Below are 18,910 nucleotides of genomic sequence, written 5' to 3'. Positions count from 1 at the left end.
GCACTTGGGTTTTTTGTTTTTTTGAGAAAGGAGTCTTGCTCTGTCCCCCAGGCTGGAGTGCAGTGGCACGATCTCGGCTCACTGCAAGCTACACGTCCTGGGTTCATGCCATTTCTCCTGCCTCAGCCTCCTGTAGCTGAGACTACAGGGACCTGCCACCATGCCTGGCTAACTTCTTGTATGTTTTTAGTAGAGACAGGTTTCACTGTGTTAGCCAGGATGGTCTGGGTCTCCTGACCTCGTGATCCGCCTGCCTTGGCCTCCCAAAGTGCTGGGATTACAAGCATGAGCCACCGCGCCCGGCCTGTACTTGGGTTTTTTGTTTGTTTGCTTTTTGGGTGTTTTTAGACAGTCACTCCGTTGCCTAGGCTGGATTGCAGTGGTGTGTAATCTCGGCTCACTGGAACCTCCGCCTCCTAGGTTCAAGCAATTCTCATGCCTCAGCCTCCTGAGTAGCTGGAATTATAGGTGTGTACTGCCACGCCCAACTAACTTCTTGTATTTTTAGTAGAGACAGGGTTTCACTGTTGGGTAGGGTGGTCTCCAACTCCTGTCCTCAAGCAATCCACCCGCCTTGGCCTCCCAAAGTGCTAGGATTATAGGCATGAGCCATTGCGCCCAGCTTCGTGCTTGGACATTATAATAGGGCTTTCAAAGGCCAACATTTTCAAAACTGAACTCTTGTCTGCCCCCACCTGCCATATTCCTCAGTTTCAAGAGTCAGGATCGGCCGGGCGCGGTGGCTCAAGCCTGTAATCCCAGCACTTTGGGAGGCCGAGGTGGGCGGATCACAAGGTCAGGAGATCGAGACCACAGTGAAACCCCGTCTCTACTAAAAATACAAAAAAAAATTAGCCGGGCGCGGTGGCGGGCGCCTGTAGTCCCAGCTACTCAGAAGGCTGAGGCAGGAGAATGGCGGGAACCCGGGAGGCGGAGCTTGCAGTGAGCCGAGATCGCGCCACTGCACTCCAGCCTGGGCAACAGCGTGAGACTCCGTCTCAAAAAAAAAAAAAAAAAAAAAAAGAGTCAGGATCTCACACTAGGCTGGAGTGCAGTGGAGTGATCATTGCTCACTGCAGTCTCAACCTACTGAGTAGCTGGGACTACAGCTATGGTGCAGGGCCCAGAATGATCATTTTTTGTAGAGATGGGGTTTCATGTTGCCCAAGCTAATCCTGAGCTCCTGGCCTCAAGCAATGCTCCTGCCTTGGCCTTCAAAGGGCTGGGATTACATGTGTGAGGTGCTGTACCTCACCAAGATTATATTTTTAATGCAACAGCTTCCTGTCTCATCAATGAAAATTGTTACCAAGTATTATGACTTGATGTGACCTAGCTCCTATAGTGACTCCCTCCATCAACCACACAGCCACCCTAGCTTACTGAACATACATGTACACATGCTATTCCCTTTGTTAGGCACACTCCTTCATATATCCACTTGGGGCTGGACACGGGGCATGGTGGCTCATGCCTGTAATCCCAGCACTTTGGGAGGCAGAGGCCAAGGCAGGAGGATTGCTTGAGGTCAGGAGATTGAGACCAACCTGGGCAACAAAGTGACACCCTGTTTCTACAAAAAATCCCCACATGGTTCATTCCCTCCAGGTCTTTGCTATGTCACCCTAGTGAGTTATTGCCGGATCACAATATTCTAAGTTGCAGTTGCCCCTCTGAACTCTTATACTTTGCCCATTTTTTTCTCTTTATTCCTTAATCTGACAAAGTTTGCTCTTTTCCCTTTGGAATGGTACTCCAGGGAAACGAGGATATTTGTTTCCTGCTGTGTCTCTGGCACCTGGAAAAGTGTATGGACATATACTAGATACTCAGATACATGTAAGATTAATTGGGAAAAGAGTCTTGAGATTTTATTAAATTTGAAGTTTGGCCAGGCATTGTGGTTTATGCCTGTAATCCCAGCACTTTGGGAAGCTGAGGCAGGTGGATCACTTGAGGTCAGGAGTTCAAAAACCAGCCTGGCCAACATGGTGAAACCCCATCTCTACTAAACATACAAAAAATTAGCAGGGCGTGGTGGCACGTGCCTGTAATCCCAGCTACTTGAGAGGCTGAGGCATGAGAATCTCTTGAACCTGGGGAGGTGAAGGTTGCAGTGAGCCAAGATCTGTCCATAAAACCAGTGGGTTCTTTTCCCTAAAGTCTTGAAATCCATCCACTCTCCATTTCTACCACCTTCACAGATGACCGTTCTCACCATGGAACAAGGCTTGTAAAAGCTGCAACAACAACAAAAATAAAACAACCCTCAAATACCTTGTGAATGAATGGCTATCATTGTGGGGTGCTACTGTCTCCACATTATAGATTTGGAAACTTGAGGCTTAGAAATATTCACTATTGGCTGGGCGCGGTGGCTCACACCTGTAATTCCAGCACTTTGGGAGGCCTAGCAGGCAGATCACCTGAGGTCAGGAGTTAGAGACAAGCCTGGCCAACATGGTGAAACCCTGTCTCTACTAAAAATACAAAAAATTAGCCAGGCATGGTGGTGGACACCCAGCTACTTAGGAGGCTGAGGCAGGAGAATTGCTTGAACCTAGGAGGCGGAGGTTGTAGTGAGCTGAGATCATGCCACTGCATTCCAGACTGGGTGACAGTGCAAGATTCCGTCTCAAATAAATAAGAAATATTCACTATCCCATGGACATACAGATGGAAAGAAGCAAAGCCAGCATTAGAATCCAGTCAACTGACCCTGCCAGAGGCTGGAGTCTACTCAACTGCACTCTAGGGTCCCCCCTGTCTTCCTCCTTTGTTCTGGCATTTATCCTGTGGCCTTAATATTCAGTTTTGGCCTTCACCGATGTCTTTAGGTGGAGACTGGGATTTAGAAGGTAAGAATCTTAGAGGAGCATAGTTTTACCACAATTCCAATGTAGTGGTCTGTGGCAGACTGTTTCCAGAAGACTTTTTTTTTTTTTTTGGAGACAGAGCCTGGCTCTGTAACCGGGAGCTAGAGTGCACTGGAGTGATCTCGGCTCACTGCAACCTCCGCTTCCCAGGTTCAAGCAATTCTCATGCCTCAGCCTCCCAAGCAACTGGGATTACAGGCATCCACCACCACACCCAGCTAATTTTTGTATTTTTAGTAGAGACGGAGTTTTACCATGTTGGCCAGGCTGGTATCTAACTCCTGGCCTCTGGGGATCCGTCCATCTCGGCCTCCCAAAGTGCTGGGATTACAGGCGTGAGCCGCTGTGCCTGGCCACAGAAGGCTTTTTCTGACATCAGCCAAGTGCCCGCAGCGCTGCAGGCCCACCATCGAGATGGGCCTAGGCTTCCACCCGTAAACTGTACTTTTCCCCCTGTGTGGTTGGTGGGAGTGGAGAAGAGTTTGGCACACTGAAGTCCAAATGCTAGGTCTAGGGTGGGTGGTGAATAGCTGCCTTCACATCTGACTTTAATCAGCTTCCGAGACAGATTCCCAAACTCTTCCTTCCTTCATCTTCATCCTACTGCATGCATGCCAATTCAATTTTAAACAATCATAACTGCACAAGTAATAAATATATTCTCGATATAAACAAAAACTAAACAAAACTTTAAAACTTGAATATATTCTTAATGTAAACAAAAACTTGAACATTACAGACAAGGCAAAACTCCCCCAACACACACTGACCCCTCTTCTGAGGAAGGTTACCAGGGTAACGTATACCCCTTCAAGCAGTTTTCACGTGACTTTCAAACTGTGCTTCCTGGACCAGCAGCACAGCATCACCTGGGAACTTGTTAGAAATGCAAGTTATCGGGCGCCGTCCCAAATCTAATGTGCCAGAAATGCTGGGAGTGGTGCTCGGCACTCTTTTGACAAGACCTTCCGTGATGCTGATCCTTCCTCAAGTTTGAGAACCACTGGCCTAGCTCCCTGTTGCTCTGAAGCTAACCGTGCACCTGGGCTCTAGTCCTCTGTGCCTGGGTTCATTTATTTGTCTAGCTTCACCTCCCCCAAGCAGCCCATCCGACCTTCTCTCCCACCAAAGTGGACACATTCCTAGCCCTGGCTCAGGCCCTTCTCGCCATCTTCTCTTTTAAATTCTGTCCCTAAATGCTCTGGCCTTCCAGGCACACAGGAAAAGCTGCTCTAATAGAGCTGGCTGGCAGGACCGGGCACGGGAGGGACGGGGGGCAGTGGGTGGGAGGAACCGGGCTGGGGCAGGCAAGACCTCAGGGCTCCAGGGCCTCGTCCCCGGACTCCGCCGTCTCCTCCTCGATGCGGGCTGCGGCCTCAGGGTCGCCGCCCTCCTCGGCCCGGAAGCGTAGCAGATGCGGGGGGCGCGGGGTCCCTCGCGCGCGGCCGAAGTTCCGGAGGCTGATGGCCGGGGAGGGCGCCCCTACGCCCAGGAAGCGGCCGAGCAACGGGGTCTGCGCGGCGGGCGCGGGCCGACCCGGCCCGGGGGACGCCTCCACCTGCAGGCTCTGCTCAGGGTCGTCGCTCATGCTGCGGGCGGGAGGGTGGGCTGAGCCCGGGCACAGGGCGGGAGCGGGGACGCGGGGTCGGCTCTCGGGGAGGGACGGAGGCATCCGTGCCCCAGAGGCTGAGCGAGGACCCGCGTGCCGGGTCAGGTCCGGTCTCCGCCGGCGCAGGCCACTCACCGCAGGTTGAAGGTGGAGCCCAGGAATGAGGGCCGCAGAGACTCGGCCGCCGTGGCCACAGTGTAGGGTGGCTGCGGCTGGTCCTCATCCCAGTACTGGTCCTTCTCAGCAGGGGGAAGGTTCTGGTACATTTCGTCCACAGATAGCAAGGACACCTGGGCCACCAGCAAGTTACAAGGATCCTCCTCTCCTCTCCTCTCCTCTCCTCTCCTCTCCTCTCCTTCCCACGGCCGGGCTGAGAGCTGACCGGGAGAGGGGGCCCAGGAGCTGCCCTGGACTCCTGATCTTCCCACGGCCTGGCTGAGAGCTGACCGGGAGAGGGGGCCCAGGAGCTGCCCTGGACTCCTGATCCTTCCTGATGCTTGCTCACCTGCAAGTTGCGGTCTATGAGCTGGTTTGTCTCAAAGTCGTCATCATCCTCACCAAACGGGTTGATGATCTGTTCAGCCACCTATAGGTGGCAGAGATAGTGTTTTCTGGGCTCAGAGCCCCACTCTTTGTCCCCAAAGTTGGGGCCCCTGTGCCCACATCTCCACAGAGCAGGCTGGCATGCCCATCTGCAGTGCCCACCTTGAGCCAGCCAGCATAGAAGAAGAACTGCAGCAGAGTGGTGAGAGGCACATACATGTCCGGGTCTCCCAAGGCTGGGGCTGGCTCCTGGTCTGGCTTCAGAAGCTTCTGAGGTTTGGCAGCCCCTGCCTCTGGCTCCACAAACTGGCGGCCAACCAGGGAGAGGGCAAAGAAGGAGTAGACAGCTATGGTCACCACCTGGAGAAGGAAGAGCCAGGCTCAGTGCAGGATGCAGTGGGACAGGGAGAAATGCTGCCCCTGCCTCTGAGGATCTATGGGAAGTCTGACAAGTAATCAAACATGTATCCTGGTGTGGCAGTACCAGTGGGGACAGGGTCACCTTGGTGGGGGTGGTGGAAGGCTTTGAGGATGAACCCAGTGCCTCAGGGGACTGAAATGGTCAGGCAAGTACCATCTCTAATTCTTCTCATCTCACACACAGCACAGGACATACAGTAGGCACTGGGACTGGGGAGGGGAGAGGCAGTTACTTGGGTGTAGACGAGGGGGATGCTGATCCAGTCATAGTGGAATAGCATGCTGCACTTGGCTCGGTACTTGTTCAGCTCCTGGAGGAACAGCAGGAACAGGAAGTCAGCAGAAGCGAGGAAGGAACAGGGTGCCCAGCACAAACTAGGCCTGGGCCAGGCCAGGAGGCTTTTTCTCATTCTGCTCTCAGAGGTGTATTAGGCTGGGGTGCTTGAATCTCAGCTCTGCTAACTAGCTGTGTAACTTAGGCAAATTTAGTTTCCACTCTGTGCCTCAGTTTCCACAACTGTGCAAGGAGGATGATAGTACCTATCTCAGGAGTTGCTGTAAGGGATGAATGAGTTAACATGGGTACAGGGCTTCCAAAAGGCCGAGGTACACAGTTGGTGCCATACAAGTGTTAGGTACTAAAATTATTATTCCTCTTCAAAATTAGAGGGAGGAGGGCAGATAGGTCTGGTCCGGGGCCCACTCACTTCCAAAAGTAGACAGAGAGCGATGTCGTCACGGATTCGCCCGTCCCTCCGGGCCTGGGCCGCCAGATTGGTGAACCAGACGCAGGGCACCCAGTACTTGTTGAAGTCGGATTTCAGGCTCTCAAACTTTTTCCTCTCTTCCTGGGACATGAAACCTGAGGGGGTAAAGCGGAAGGGGTGCAGTTGCAACCTCTGCCGCCGTGGGGGCCTGCTGTTCCGCCGTCTGGCTCCCCTCTCTCGCGTCTACCGGCGGTCCCAGGACTCGTGGTTCCGCGTTCCTGCCGCAGTCCAGACCCTTCCCTGGAGCCCCTGCTCCCAGGACTTTCCCAGGCGGCACCTGCATCCAGCCGTGGGCCTGGCCCCCAGAGGCTCCCGGCGGGCGGCGCACCTGCGTCCACCACGTGCTCCATGGTGGGGAAGCGCTTGAGCACGCGGGTGCTGACCGAGCGCAGCACCAGCACCGACGCCAGGTTCGCGTAGCGGATGAGGGTGCGGCGCAGCAGGCGGCCCCGCTGGTCTACGCCGTGCACGCTAGCCGAGATGACGCACATCAGCTGGTCTGGCAGCGGGATGCTTGTGTACTGGGACCACCAGCGGTTCACCACGAGAGTCACATAGAAACCTGCTTGGCCACCGTGGTAGAGGGAGTAGGAAGGGAGGGTGGAGAGCCTGGGGGTCTGAGCGCCTCGCCTCCCCCAGCAAAGGGCCTCGTCCAAGCCAGTTGAAATGTGGCAGGGGGAAGGAAACATTCAGCTCCAGTACCCTGCTGTGCGAGGCCAGGAGGAGGGAGGAGGGCAAATTTCCTTCAGCAGAGGGAAAATGGGGATTCAAAGCCAGGAGACTGCTTCCCAGGAGGGTGGGGAAGGGGCTGTCACCTCTGTCCAGCTCCCCTCCAGTGCCCAGGGTGGGCTTGTGAGGCCAGCAGGTGTCTTGTGCCTTGCTGGAAGTGAGGGTCCGGCAAGTGATAGGGCCCTGCCCTCCGGAAGTCCTGGACCCAGCACCCAGCTCCTGTGCCTGCTGGGCCTGCTCTGGCTGACCAGGCAGGCTCTGCCACTCTGTTGAGTAATTCTTTTTTTTTTTTTTTTTAAAGCAGAGTCTCGCTACATTGCCCAGGCTGGACTGGAACTCCTGGGCTCAAGCGATCCTCTCACCTCAGCCTCTCGAGTAGCTGAGACTGCAGGTGCGTCACCACACCATCTGTTGGGTAATTCTGACCCTCAGGGCTGACAGCCCAACCCAGAGGTCAGGGAACACAGTAAGGAGGACACAGGGAAAACTAGAAGGGGGCCTTACCCAATACAAAGGACAAGGGGATGAGGTCCGCTGAACGGTTGCAGTACCGGGCCACCTGAGCATACACGTGCTTCTGCTCCTGGGTCAGCAGCAGCCTGGGGAAGGCAGGTGTAGGCTTGGGTTAGAGGGAGGTGGGTGGCCCAGTCTCCCCACTTCCGCCAGCTCTAAGACCCTGCCCTTACCGGTAGGTGATGCTAAGCACAGCATACAAGGCCCCGAAGAGGAGGAATTCCTTGTAGAGGAGCTTGTAGATGCTTCCCCTCCAACGGAGAAGCAGGCCAGAGAAACCTCCGAAGCGGGCCTCCGCCACTTTGAGGGTATATGAAACCGTCATGGTGCTGGGAGCCTGGGGCAGAAGGTCACAAGAGTTGCCCCCAGGGCTGTCCTTTAGTTCCCCAGACAACATCCCTTCCACTCTGGTCTCACACACCCCAACCTTCACCCTGCATCAGTGGAAAAGGGGTAGGAGCCTGCAGAGCAGAAAAGCACACCCCACCCTCTGCAGAACTCAGTAGTACATGGGCACAGCCAGGCTAGAGCTAGACAAAGTAGAACTGAGTTCTGTGTCCCGTCACGCATGAGGCTTCCTCAAGCTCCTCTTCAGCCTGCAGGGCTAGGGATAACCAGATCCTGAACTGCTGTGGACAAGAGACGCAGCTCCAGCCCAAACCCACTGCTATTCCTTGGGGCCTTGCTCTGGAAGCTGATTAACTAGACTACCAGGGCCCAGAGCACTCTCACCCCCATCCCATACCTGCCTACCTGGTCTGGGCAGCAGCCCGTGTGGAAGAACTGGGCTAGACTTCACCCCCCACAGACTTAAGTACCTATGCAGTCCATAAAGTTAGGCTGGACCAAGGCCTATCATTGATGGATTGAAGCTGTCATCCAGCTTCCCCTGATGCTGGGAACTGGGTGTGTCTCCCTACCCCTGTAGGGCTGGGCTGGCCTTTGAGTGACAGAATTGCCACCTATACTGACCCCACAGCTCACACAGAAGACACCATGTCCTTCAAGCCAGTGTGACAGGGGTTATTGTCCCACGTTTCAGGTGGGAAGACAGATGCATGATAAACTGTTACAGTAATACCAGCTGCTGATCACAGAGCACTGACTAAGTGACAGGCACCATGCCAAGGGCACTACTAGGTCATCCTCTCATGAAATCCTCATCACAGCCCCATAAGGTAGGGAATCAATCATCCACATTTCACAGATGAGGCTCCAAAAGGTAAATGACTTGCTCACAGTCGGCCATACAGCTAGAACATGTTGGAGGCAGGATTCAAAGCTAGGGCTGATGGACTTCCAAGGCTGGAAGTGGCCTAGCAAGGGCATGAGCTCCAGGACCCATCCTGTGCACTGGCCACACTCCCAGGCTTCTTGTACACGGTCTGGAGGTCTTGGTCAGGCTCTTCCCCGTCCATGCCACGGGGCTGACAGCCACAGATCTGGAAGCTCAGGCCTAGGAGTGCAGGCCCCGTTAAGCCCTGTGTCCAACATCCTGACTCCTGGGGTGCCCAGGATTTGAGTGGCCACTTTTACCTCTGGGCCTCGATTTCTTCATCTAACAAACAGAGGAAGTAATACCTAAGGCACCCATAGAAATAGAACCGCCAGGCAAGGTGGCTCACGCCTGTAATCCTAGCACTTTGGGCAGCCTTGAGGCAGTCGGATCACTTGAGGTCAGGAGTTCGAGACTAGCCTGGCCCAACATGGTGAAACCCTGTCTCTACCAAAAATATAAAAATTAGCTGGGCAGGGTGGCACGAACCTGTAGTTCCAGGTACGTGGGAGGCTGATGCAGGAGAATTGCTTGAACCTGGGGAGGTGCAGGTTGCAATGAGTCGAGCTCGTGCCACTGCACTGCGGCCTGGGAAAAAAAAAGAAAAAAGAGAGAGAGAAAGAGAGAAAGAAAGAAAGAAAGAGAATCTCAATGGGAGAATCCCTTGAACCCGGGAGGGAGAGGTTGCTGTGAGCTGAGATTGTGAGATTGTGCCACTGCATTTCAGCTTGGGTGACAAAGTGAGACTCTGTCTCAAAAAAAAAAAAAAAAAAAAGGGCCAGGCACTGTGGCTCATACCTGTAGTCCCAGCACTTTGGGAGGCAGAGGCAGGCAGATCACCTGAGATCGGGAGTTCGAGATCAGCCTGACCAACATGGAGAAACCCCATCTCTACTAAAAATACAAAATTAGCTAAGCATGGTGGCACAAGCCTGTAATCCCAGCTACTTGGGAGCTGAGACAGGAGAATCGCTTGAACTCGGGAGGCAGAGATTGCAGTGAGCTGAGATAATGCCATTGCACTCCAGCCTGGGCAACAAGAGTGAAACTTTGTCTCAAAAAAAAAAAAAAGAAAGAAAGAAAGAAAGAAAAGAACAAAGAAATAGAACCTCAAAATGGAAGAGAATTGGCAGCTCACTTACCGTCCCAGACCGTCCCAGTGCTGAGGCAAGTGAATACTGAAAAATCCCAAGAGTGGTGGTCCTGCCTCTGTCTTGCTTTGGGAAGCTCCTCCCCCTGCACCATGAGCTGGTTCCCTTCTGCAAGTTTCCTAAAGAGAGGAAGCACAGAGAGGTGATTAGGAGCACAGGCTTGGGAGTTGGACAAACCTGGGTCTGAATCCCAGCTCTCTGTAACTGCAAGTTACCTATCTCTCTGAACCTCAGTTTCCTCCTCTGCAAAGCAGGATCAAGAATGCCTAACCTGGCCGGGCGCGGTGGCTCAAGCCTGTAATCCCAGCACTTTGGGAGGCCGAGACGGGCGGATCACGAGGTCAGGAGATCGAGACCATCCTGGCTAACACGATGAAACCCCGTCTCTACTAAAAAATACAAAAAACTAGCCGGGCGCGGTGGCGGGCGCCTGTAGTCCCAGCTACTCGGGAGGCTGAGGCAGGAGAATGGCGTAAACTCGGGAGGCGGAGCTTGCAGCGAGCTGAGATCCGGCCACTGCACTCCAGCCTGGGCGACAGAGCGAGACTCCGTCTCAAAAAAAAAAAAAAAAAAGAATGCCTAACCTCATGGGGCAATTTTGAGTATTCACAGAAACAATGCCTACGGCCTAGAGCACTGTGGCTTGGGCTGCTGTTACTACGAAAATTTGAATCTGTTCTCTTTGGTTTCCTACTACTGGTCCACTCTTGCCTCCCAAGCCTTCCAAGCCAGACAGTCCTTGAGAAATGAGGAGGCAGAGACCTTTCCCTCATGTCCTGCTAACCTGCCCCAGACCAAACAGTGCTGGATCCTGGTTTTTAAGTTGGATACACAAGGCCCTCTGAGACTTACCCACCTCTACCCTCATCACCAGCCTCTGCCTAGCTCATTTTTAAGTTTTTTTTTTTTTTTTTTCGCCCGGCTAGTTTTTTGTATTTTTTTTTAGTAGAGACGGGGTTTCACCATGTTAGCCAGGATGGTCTCCACCTCCTGACCTCGTGATCTGCCCTTCTCTGCCTCCCAAAGTGCCGGGATTACAGGCTTGAGCCACCGCGCTCGGCCAATTTTTTTTTTAATTTTAATTTTTGTGAGTGCATAGTAGGTGTATATGCCTAGCTCATTTGTAACTGTTCCTTCAAGGTGTAGCTCAGAGCACCCTCTAGGAAGCCTTCCATGATCTTTCCCAGGTTACTCCTCAAAACCCTCTGGGTTTTGTCTCTTGCAGCAGTTAATCACAGTGGTCTATGATCTGTTCACAGGGAGATCTCTCCTCTAGCCTGTGAGACGCCTGCGAAGTTTTGAATTTGATTCATCTAGGTAAAGCTAGATTACAGTGGCTCATGCCTGTAATCCTGACACTTTGGGAGGCTGAGGTGGGAGGATCACTTAAGCGCAGGAGTTTGGGACCAGCCTGGGCAACATAGTGTGACCTGTCTCTACAAAATATTGTTTAAAATTAGCTGGGTATGGTGGTGTGCGCCTAGAGTCCAGGCACTTAAGAGGCTGAGGTATGGCCGGGCGCGGTGGCTCAAGCCTGTAATCCCGGCACTTTGGGAGGCTGAGACGGGCGGATCACGAGGTCAGGAGATCGAGACCATCCTGGCTGACACGGTGAAACCCCGTCTCTACTAAAAAATACAAAAAAACTAGTCGGGCGAGGTGGCGGGCACCTGTAGTCCCAGCTACTGGGGAGGCTGAGGCAGGAGAATGGCATAAACCCGGGAGGTGGAGCTTGCAGTGAGTTGAGATCCGCCCACTGCACTCCAGCCTGGGCGACAGAGCAAGACTCCATCTCAAAAAAAGAAAAAAAAAAAAAAAGAGGCTGAGGTGGGAGGATCACTTGAGCCCAGGAGTCTGAGGCTGCAGTGAGCCTTGATACAGCCATTGCACTCCAGCTTGGGTGACAGAGTGAGACCCTGTCTCAAAACAAAACAAAAAAAAAACAGCAAAAAAAAAAAAAAAAAAAAAAGAAAAGAAAAAGTTGGGGAGGAAAACTTGAAACCAAGCAAGCTTCTTTTTCTTTCTTTCTTCTCATCCTTCTCTCCTTCTCACCTCCCTCCACCCACTCTTTTGTTTTCCATTTCTCTCTTCCCTTTTAAGATGAAAGACATCTGGTCCCCCAGCCCCTCCCTACTATTTTGTGAGATTTCCCAGATGAGGCAAGATGTGGAAAACTACTCATGGCCTGACTGGAGTTACGTTCTCCTTCCAGGTCTCCCATGTGAGATGTCAATATAAGGAAAGAACAGGACAGAGAGAGAGAGAGAGAGAGAATGTGTGTGTGTCTAGGACCTGACCTGGGGAGGGTGAGATACCAACTCCTGGGCCTCAGGCATCATGGCCAGGCAGTTCATTCCCATGCTGTGATCTGTGGCTTTCCTAGAGCATCTGGGCTGCTTACCACTTAAAGATGTTCTAGGACTTGGAAAGCCAGGTCCTGGGAGTGCAAGAGCTCAGGCTGTGTCTCCCTGACAGCTCTACCCCAGGAAGACCAGCTGGCTGCATTTCAGTCCTGTACCCCACCCGCACCTGTGGCCCTCACACCTCTGCTTGTTCCCAGCCCTGTGGTCTGTGATTTTCCCACAGAGCCCAGGATAAAAGTACATGACCTGAAGCCTCTGCCAGAGGAAGAGGGCGGTCCCCAGGCCCACCCAGTCCCTACCTCCTGAATCACCTTATCTCCCTTCTCTGCTGCTGACCAGTCCCTTTGTTTATGGTGCAGGAGAGGGAACCACTCAGCCCATAAATCACCTGCCCCACCTTTCCTTATCCTCCAGCTCTGCCTCTCCCTCCCTATTGGTCCTGCCCACCCATTCCCCTGTCCCCTCCTCACAACTGAGAGCTGGTTGTATAGCTTGGCAGTGAAATGGATTCTGGAGCCACACTGCCCAGGTTCCCAAGTCCATGCTTCACCGTGGCCACCAAAGTCACCAAGCTTTGTGACCTTGAGAAAGCCAATGAACCTTTTAAATTCCCCATGAGAGGCTGGGTGTGGTAGCTCATGCCTGTAATCCCAGCACTTTGGGAGGCCAAGGCAGGTGGATCACTTGAGGTCAGGAGTGAGACCAGCCTGACAAACATGGCAAAATCCTGTCACTACTAAAAATACAAAAATTAGCTGGGCTTGGTGGCAGGTGCCAGTAATCCCAGCTACTCAGAAGGTTGAGGTGAGAGAATCACTTGAATCTAGGAGGTGGAGGTTACAGTGAGCCCTGATCATACCATTGCACTCCAGCCTGGCCAACAGAGCAAGACTCCATCTCAAAAAAAAAAAAAAAAATTTCCCCATGGGGACATGCGGATGATGATGCCTATCGCATGGAGTGGTTGTGAATATCAGGTGAGTTAATAGTATAAAGTGCTCACAATAGCACCAGGTAAGTGGGAAGTGCTACTGTGGCTATCAGCACATCTCTTATTTCAGGTTGCCTTTATCCCTTCTACCTCTGCACCCACCAAGGACACCTGCCATCTCCTTATTGCTGAAGTCAATAGCCCTTCCCAAGTCCTAACCTTACCTTGCATCTCTCATTCTTGACCCTACTCCGTTGGCCTCTGTGACATGACACTCAAGAGATTCTGGCCCAAGCATGGTGGCTCATGCCTGTAATCCCAGCACTTTGGGAGGCCAAGGCGGGATCACTTGAGTCCAGGAATTCGAGACCAGCCTGGACAACATGGCAAAACCCTGTCTCTACAAAAATACAAAAAATTAGCCGGGTGTGGTGGTGCATGCCTCTAGTCCCAGCTACTTGGAGGCTGAGGTGGGAGGATCGCTTGAGCCAGGAGGTCGAGGCTGCAGTGAGCTGTGATTGCACCGCCTGCACTCCAGCCTGGGTGACAGAGTGAGACTCCATCTAAACAAACAACGACAAAAGACAGAGAGAACAAGAAGACAAGAGAATAAGCTCACAGCCCCAGCCCGGGTGTAGGCCCACCCAGCCCATTGAGGGAGCCACAAGACAACAGCAAGAAAGGCCAGATGGGATTTCATTTTGTGCCTGAGTGGTGGCCCCTGCCAGGGTCCTGTGTGGCAGAGGTTAGAGAGGTAACATGGCCATGGATCAGACAGCCTGAGCTCAACCTTAAACCCCAGCCTGGGAGGAGAAGGGAACCCAGTCTTAGGCTCAGCACATATGTGCTTGGCAGGAGCTCCTCAGCTTTGGGGAGGAGGCTCTAGGGAACCAGGCCACGAGGGCAAATCAGCTTTCTCTCCCAAGGAGCCTGTCCTAGCCCCCTCCTTCCCACTTCCCAGACCCACTGCCTGGCTATATTGTCAGACTTCACCTGAACTCACCAGGTTCAAAACTTAGGGCAGCTTGGGAACTTGGCAAATTGGAGGAGGAGCAAGTAGACCTTCACTCCTCCACACACATTGCAAAGCCTTTGGAGGTCTGGCCCCTGGACTGTTCCAGTCACCCTTCCCCCTTTCCTCCAGCTACTCTAAACTTTCAGTTTTTCCAAGGACCAATAGCTCTCACTCCAGGCCTCAAGGAGCATACTTTCTCCTCCTGTCCATCCTGTTCCTGGCTAACTCCTCCTCAGCTCTCAGGTTTCAACTTAGAAATTTCAGCCTACGTACATTCCCCAAACTGGGTGTGATCCCACCTCTGGGATCTCATAGGCCACCCCCATACCCTGTCTGTCTTCACCACTATAGCACTAATTACAGTCCAGTGTTGTTGTCCTACCTACAGGTCACTCCAGGGTGCAGCACAGGACCTGACACATAGAGGCTGCTCAAGAAAACGTTTGTTGAAAAAATGGACAAGTGGCCTGGCGCAGTGGCTCATGTCTGTAATCCCAGCACATTGGGAAGCCTAGGCAGGCGGATCACTTGAGGTCAGTAGTTCAAGACCAGCCTGACCAACATGGTGAAACTCCATCTCTACTAAAAATACAAAAATTAGCCAGGCGTGGTGGCGGGGGCCTGTAACCCCAGCCACTCGGGAGGCTGAGGCACAAGAATCTCTTGAACCCGGGAGGTGGAGGTTGCAGTGAGCTGAGATTGTGTCACTGCACTCCAGCCTGGGCAACAGTGTGAGACTCTGTCTAAAAAAAAAAAAAAAAAAAAAAGTTAGCTGGGTGTGGTGGTGCATGCCTGTAATCCCAGCTACTTGGGGGGCTGAAGCAGGAGAATTGCTTGAACCCAGGAGGCGGAGGTTGCAGTGACCTGCCATCCTGTCACTGCATCACTGCACTCCAGCCTGGGTGACAGAGCGAGACTCTGTTTAAAAAAAAAAAAAAAAAATTAGCTGGGTGTGGTGGCATGCACCAGCTGTAGTCCCAGCTACTTGGGAGGCTGAGTTGGGAGGATTGCCTGAGCCAGGGAGGTGGAGGCTTCAGGGAGCCAGGATTACACCACTGCACTCCAGCCTGGGCCTCAGAGTGAAACCTTGTGTCAAAAAACAAAAAAAACAGAGTGTGTTAGATCTTGCTAGACTTGGTGATATAATTAAGAGGCCGTTATGGGCAGAACTGTGCCCCCTTCCAAAATTCATTTATATATATATATATTTTTTTCTTTTTCTTTTTCTTTTTTTTTTTTTTTTTGAGACAGAGTCTCGCTCAGCCACCCAGGCTGGAGTGCAGTGGCGCGATCTCGGCTCACTGCAACCACCGTCTCCCGAGTCCAAGCAATTCTCCTGTCTCAGCCTCCCGAGTAGCTGGGATTACAGGCACCTGCCATCATGCCTGGCTAATTTTTGTATTTTAGTAGAGACAGGGTTTCACCACGTTGGCCAGGCTGGTCTCGAATTCCTGACCTCAGGTGATCCGCCCACCTCAGCCTCCCAGTACTGGGATTACAGGCATGAGCCACCGCACCCAGCCCTATATATATATTTGAGACAAGCTCTCTGTTGCCCAGGCTGGAGTGTAGCAGCATGATCATGACTCACTGTAGCCTAGACCTCCAGGGCTCAAGGGATTCTCCCACCTCAGCCTCCCAAGTCGCTGGGATTACAGGTGTGCACCACCATACCCCAGCTAATTTTTGTTTTGTTTTGGAGACAGAATCTCCATCTGTCACCCAGGCTGGCGTGCAGTGGTGTGATCTCAGCTCAATGCAACCTCCATCTCCTGGGTTCAAGTGAGTCTTATGCCTCAGCCTCCCGAGTAACTGGGACTACAGGCGTGAGCCACTAGGCCCCGATAAATTTTGTATTTTTTTTTTTAAGACGGAGTCTCACTCTGTCACACTCAGGCTGGAGTGCAGTGGCATGCTGCCTCCTGGGTTCAAGCGATTCTCCTGCCTCAGCCTCCAGAGTAGCTGGGATTACAGGCGCCTGCCGCCATGCCTGGCTAACTTTTTTTTTTTTTTTTTTTGAGATAGAGTCTCACTTTGTCACCCAAGCTGGAGGGCAATGGCACGATATTGGCTCACTACAACCTCCACCTTCCAGGTTCAAGCGATTCTCCTGCCTCAGCCTCCAGAGTAGCTGGGATTACAGGCGCCTGCCGCCATGCCTGGCTAACTTTTTTTTTTTTTTTTTTGAGATAGAGTCTCACTTTGTCACCCAAGCTGGAGGGCAATGGCACGATATTGGCTCACTACAACCTCCACCTTCCAGGTTCAAGCGATTCTCCTGCCTCAGCCTCCTGAGTAGCTGGGATTATAGGTGGGTGCCACCACACCAGGCTAATTTTTGTATTATTAGTAGAGATAGGGTTTCACCATGTTGGTCAGGCTGGTTTCGAACTCCTGGCCTCAGGTGATCTGCCTGCCTCCCAAAGTGCTGGGATTACAGGTGTGAGCCACTGTGACTGGCCCAATTTTTGTATTTCTTTTTTTTTTAAGTAGAGAACGGGGTTTTACTGTGTTTCCCAGGCTGGTCTCAAACTCCTGTACTCAAGTGATCTGCCTGTCTCAGCCTCCCAAAGTGCTGGGATTACAGGCATGAGCCACCACTGCACGGCCCCCGAATTTATTTTTTATTATTATTATTATTATTATTATTTTAGACAGAGTCTCCCTCTGTTGCCAGACTGGAATGTAGTGTTGCGATCTCAGCTTACTGCGACCTCCCTCTCCTGGGTTCAAGCAATTCTTGAATCGCTTTTTTGAGACTCTGTCTCAAAAAAAAAAAAAAAAAAAAATATATATATATATATATATATATATTTGAATTTTGGGCCAGGCAGAGTGGCTCACACCTGTAATCCCAGCACTTTGGGAGGGCCGAGGTGGATGGATCACAAGGTCAGGAGTTCAAGACCAGCCTGGCCAATATGGTGAAACCCTGTCTCTACTAAAAAATACAAAAATTAGCTGGACATGGTGGCATGAGCCTGTAATCCAGGCTACTCTGGAGGCTGGGGCAGGAGAATCCCTTGAACCTGAGAGGCGGAGGGAACCCGAGAGGCAGAGGTTGCAGTGAGCAGAGATTGCGTCACTGTACTCCAGCCTGGGCAACAGAGCAAGACTCCGTCTCAAAAAACAAACAAAACAAAACAAAATAAATAACATTGCAAAATTGAATATGCCCTTTGACTCTCTAAATGCCTCAGATCCATTTACCCTGGGGATTTGTCCTTTCTAGCCCCACCACCATCTCCCCCTGGAAGATTGCTGACCTGTAAGGATAAAGACCAGACACTTGAGCAGACACTTAGGGTCTTCCTGCCCATCCCTATCCCCCACTCGCCCTCAGTCATTTTGGCTACTAGTGTTTCTCCACATCTGAGGCTGTCCTGGGTCTCCCTTCAGTGGTCATGAAGGACAAGGTTGGAGAAGTTGGCTCTCATGGGTCTGATGAGGGATTGGGTGGGATCCCTCTAACAGCATATGGAGGGGGATGAAATGGACATGAGACCAAAGGCCAGGAGAGCAGCAAGGAGCTGTGGCAATCATCCTGACAAGAGAGACTGTGGCCCAGGCCAGGGTGTGAGGGGAAGATAGAGCCAAGGGGATAGATATCAGAGCTATCTGGGAGATAAAATTGACAGGAATCAGGTACTCAGCAAATATTTGTTGACTTTCCTGGCTACTCTTTCTAAAGTAGGCTCTTCGTTTGCTCTTCTGTTTATTCTTCCTCCATAGCACTTTTCACAGCCTGCAATCACCTTCTTTATCTGCTTGCCTATTGTCTGTTTCCATCAAGCAGAATGTAAACTAAATGAGGGCTGCAAGCTTGATTAGTTTTATTTGAGATAGTGTCCAGCACTTAGCAGATGCTCTCAATAAATCTTTTGAGGAATGGCATGGTAATTGATTGGCTGGTGCAGAGGGTGGGCAGAGAGGTGAGAGACAAGGCTAGGAGACCTGTGGTCTTGGGCCTCTGTCTCGGGCATTGCGCAGGGGTCTAGGGGTCCACATGGTCCAGAGACTAGCTGCCCAATTGCCGGTGTCTAGCATTTGAGAAAATCCAATTCCCGGCCAGGCGCGGTGGCTCACGCCTGTAATCCCAACACTTTGGGAGGCTGAAGTGGGCAGATCACCTGAGGCTGGGAGTTCCAGATCAGTCTGACCAACGTGGAGAAACCCTATCTCTACTTAAAAAAAAAAAATACAAAATTAGCCGGGTGTGATGGCGCACGCCTGTAATCCCAGCTGCTTGGGAGGCTGAGGCAGGAGAATCGCTTGAACTTGGAAGGCAGAGTTTGGGGTGAGTCAAGATCGCGCCATTGCACTCCAGCCTGGGCAACAAGAGCGAAACTCTGTCTCAAAAAAAAAAAAAAAAAAAAAAAAAAAAAAAAAAAAAGGGCCGGGCGCGGTGGCTCACACCTGTAATCCCAGCACTTTGGGAGGCCGAGGCGGGCGGATCACGAGGTCAGGAGATCGAGATCATCCTGGCAAACACGATGAAACCCCGTCTCTACTATACTAAAAATACAAAAAAATTAGCCGGGCGTGGTGGCGGGCACCCTGTAGTCCCAGCTTCTAGGGTGGCTGAGCCAGGAGAATGGTGTGAACCTGGGAGGCGGCAGAGCTTGCAGTGAGCGGAGATTGCGCCACTGCACTCCAACCTGGGCGACACAGTGAGACTCCGTCTCAAAAAAAAAAAAAAAAAGAAAAAAGAAAATCC

General features: G+C 52.1%; 1 protein-coding gene across 2 annotated transcripts; it reads right to left on the bottom strand.

The window, feature by feature from the left end:
• Window positions 1-1,059: 1,059 nt before the first annotated feature.
• On the bottom strand, window positions 1,060-8,272 carry LOC105494918 (bestrophin 4). Of its 2 annotated transcripts, XM_011763945.2 has the most exons (11): window positions 8,211-8,272; window positions 7,631-7,794; window positions 7,449-7,543; window positions 6,544-6,777; window positions 6,156-6,310; window positions 5,682-5,759; window positions 5,191-5,388; window positions 4,991-5,071; window positions 4,621-4,775; window positions 4,191-4,465; window positions 1,060-2,240 (listed from the first exon to the last, which is right to left on the bottom strand). In XM_011763945.2, the coding sequence occupies exons 2-10, from the start codon at window positions 7,780-7,782 to the stop codon at window positions 4,192-4,194; spliced, it is 1,422 nt and encodes a 473-aa protein (XP_011762247.2). In that variant the 5' UTR covers window positions 7,783-7,794; window positions 8,211-8,272; the 3' UTR covers window positions 1,060-2,240; window position 4,191. The 2 variants fall into 2 exon arrangements, with proteins under 2 accessions (XP_011762247.2, XP_011762246.2); XM_011763944.2 differs by lacking the exon at window positions 1,060-2,240 and having other exon boundaries at window positions 3,561-4,465.
• Window positions 8,273-18,910: the final 10,638 nt, after the last annotated feature.

Source organism: Macaca nemestrina, chromosome 1 (assembly GCF_043159975.1).
Source record: "Macaca nemestrina isolate mMacNem1 chromosome 1, mMacNem.hap1, whole genome shotgun sequence".
Taxonomy (NCBI): Eukaryota; Metazoa; Chordata; class Mammalia; order Primates; family Cercopithecidae; genus Macaca; species Macaca nemestrina.
Note: the sequence above shows the minus strand (reverse complement) of the source record. Positions and strands in the feature narration are given on the sequence as shown.

What these genes read in the sequence shown, in the direction of transcription:
- LOC105494918 (XM_011763945.2), bottom strand. Translation starts at nt 7,782, where the DNA reads ATGACGGTTTCATATACCCTCAAAGTGGCGGAGGCCCGCTTCGGAGGT. An exon ending in TCCCCCTCGTCTACACCCAA is followed by an intron (nt 5,389 to 5,681) that starts GTAACTGCCTCT and finishes TTCCTTCTCCAG; the next exon opens with GTGGTGACCATAGCTGTCTA. An exon ending in GGCTCCACCTTCAACCTGCG is followed by an intron (nt 4,466 to 4,620) that starts GTGAGTGGCCTG and finishes TCCCGCCCGCAG; the next exon opens with CATGAGCGACGACCCTGAGC.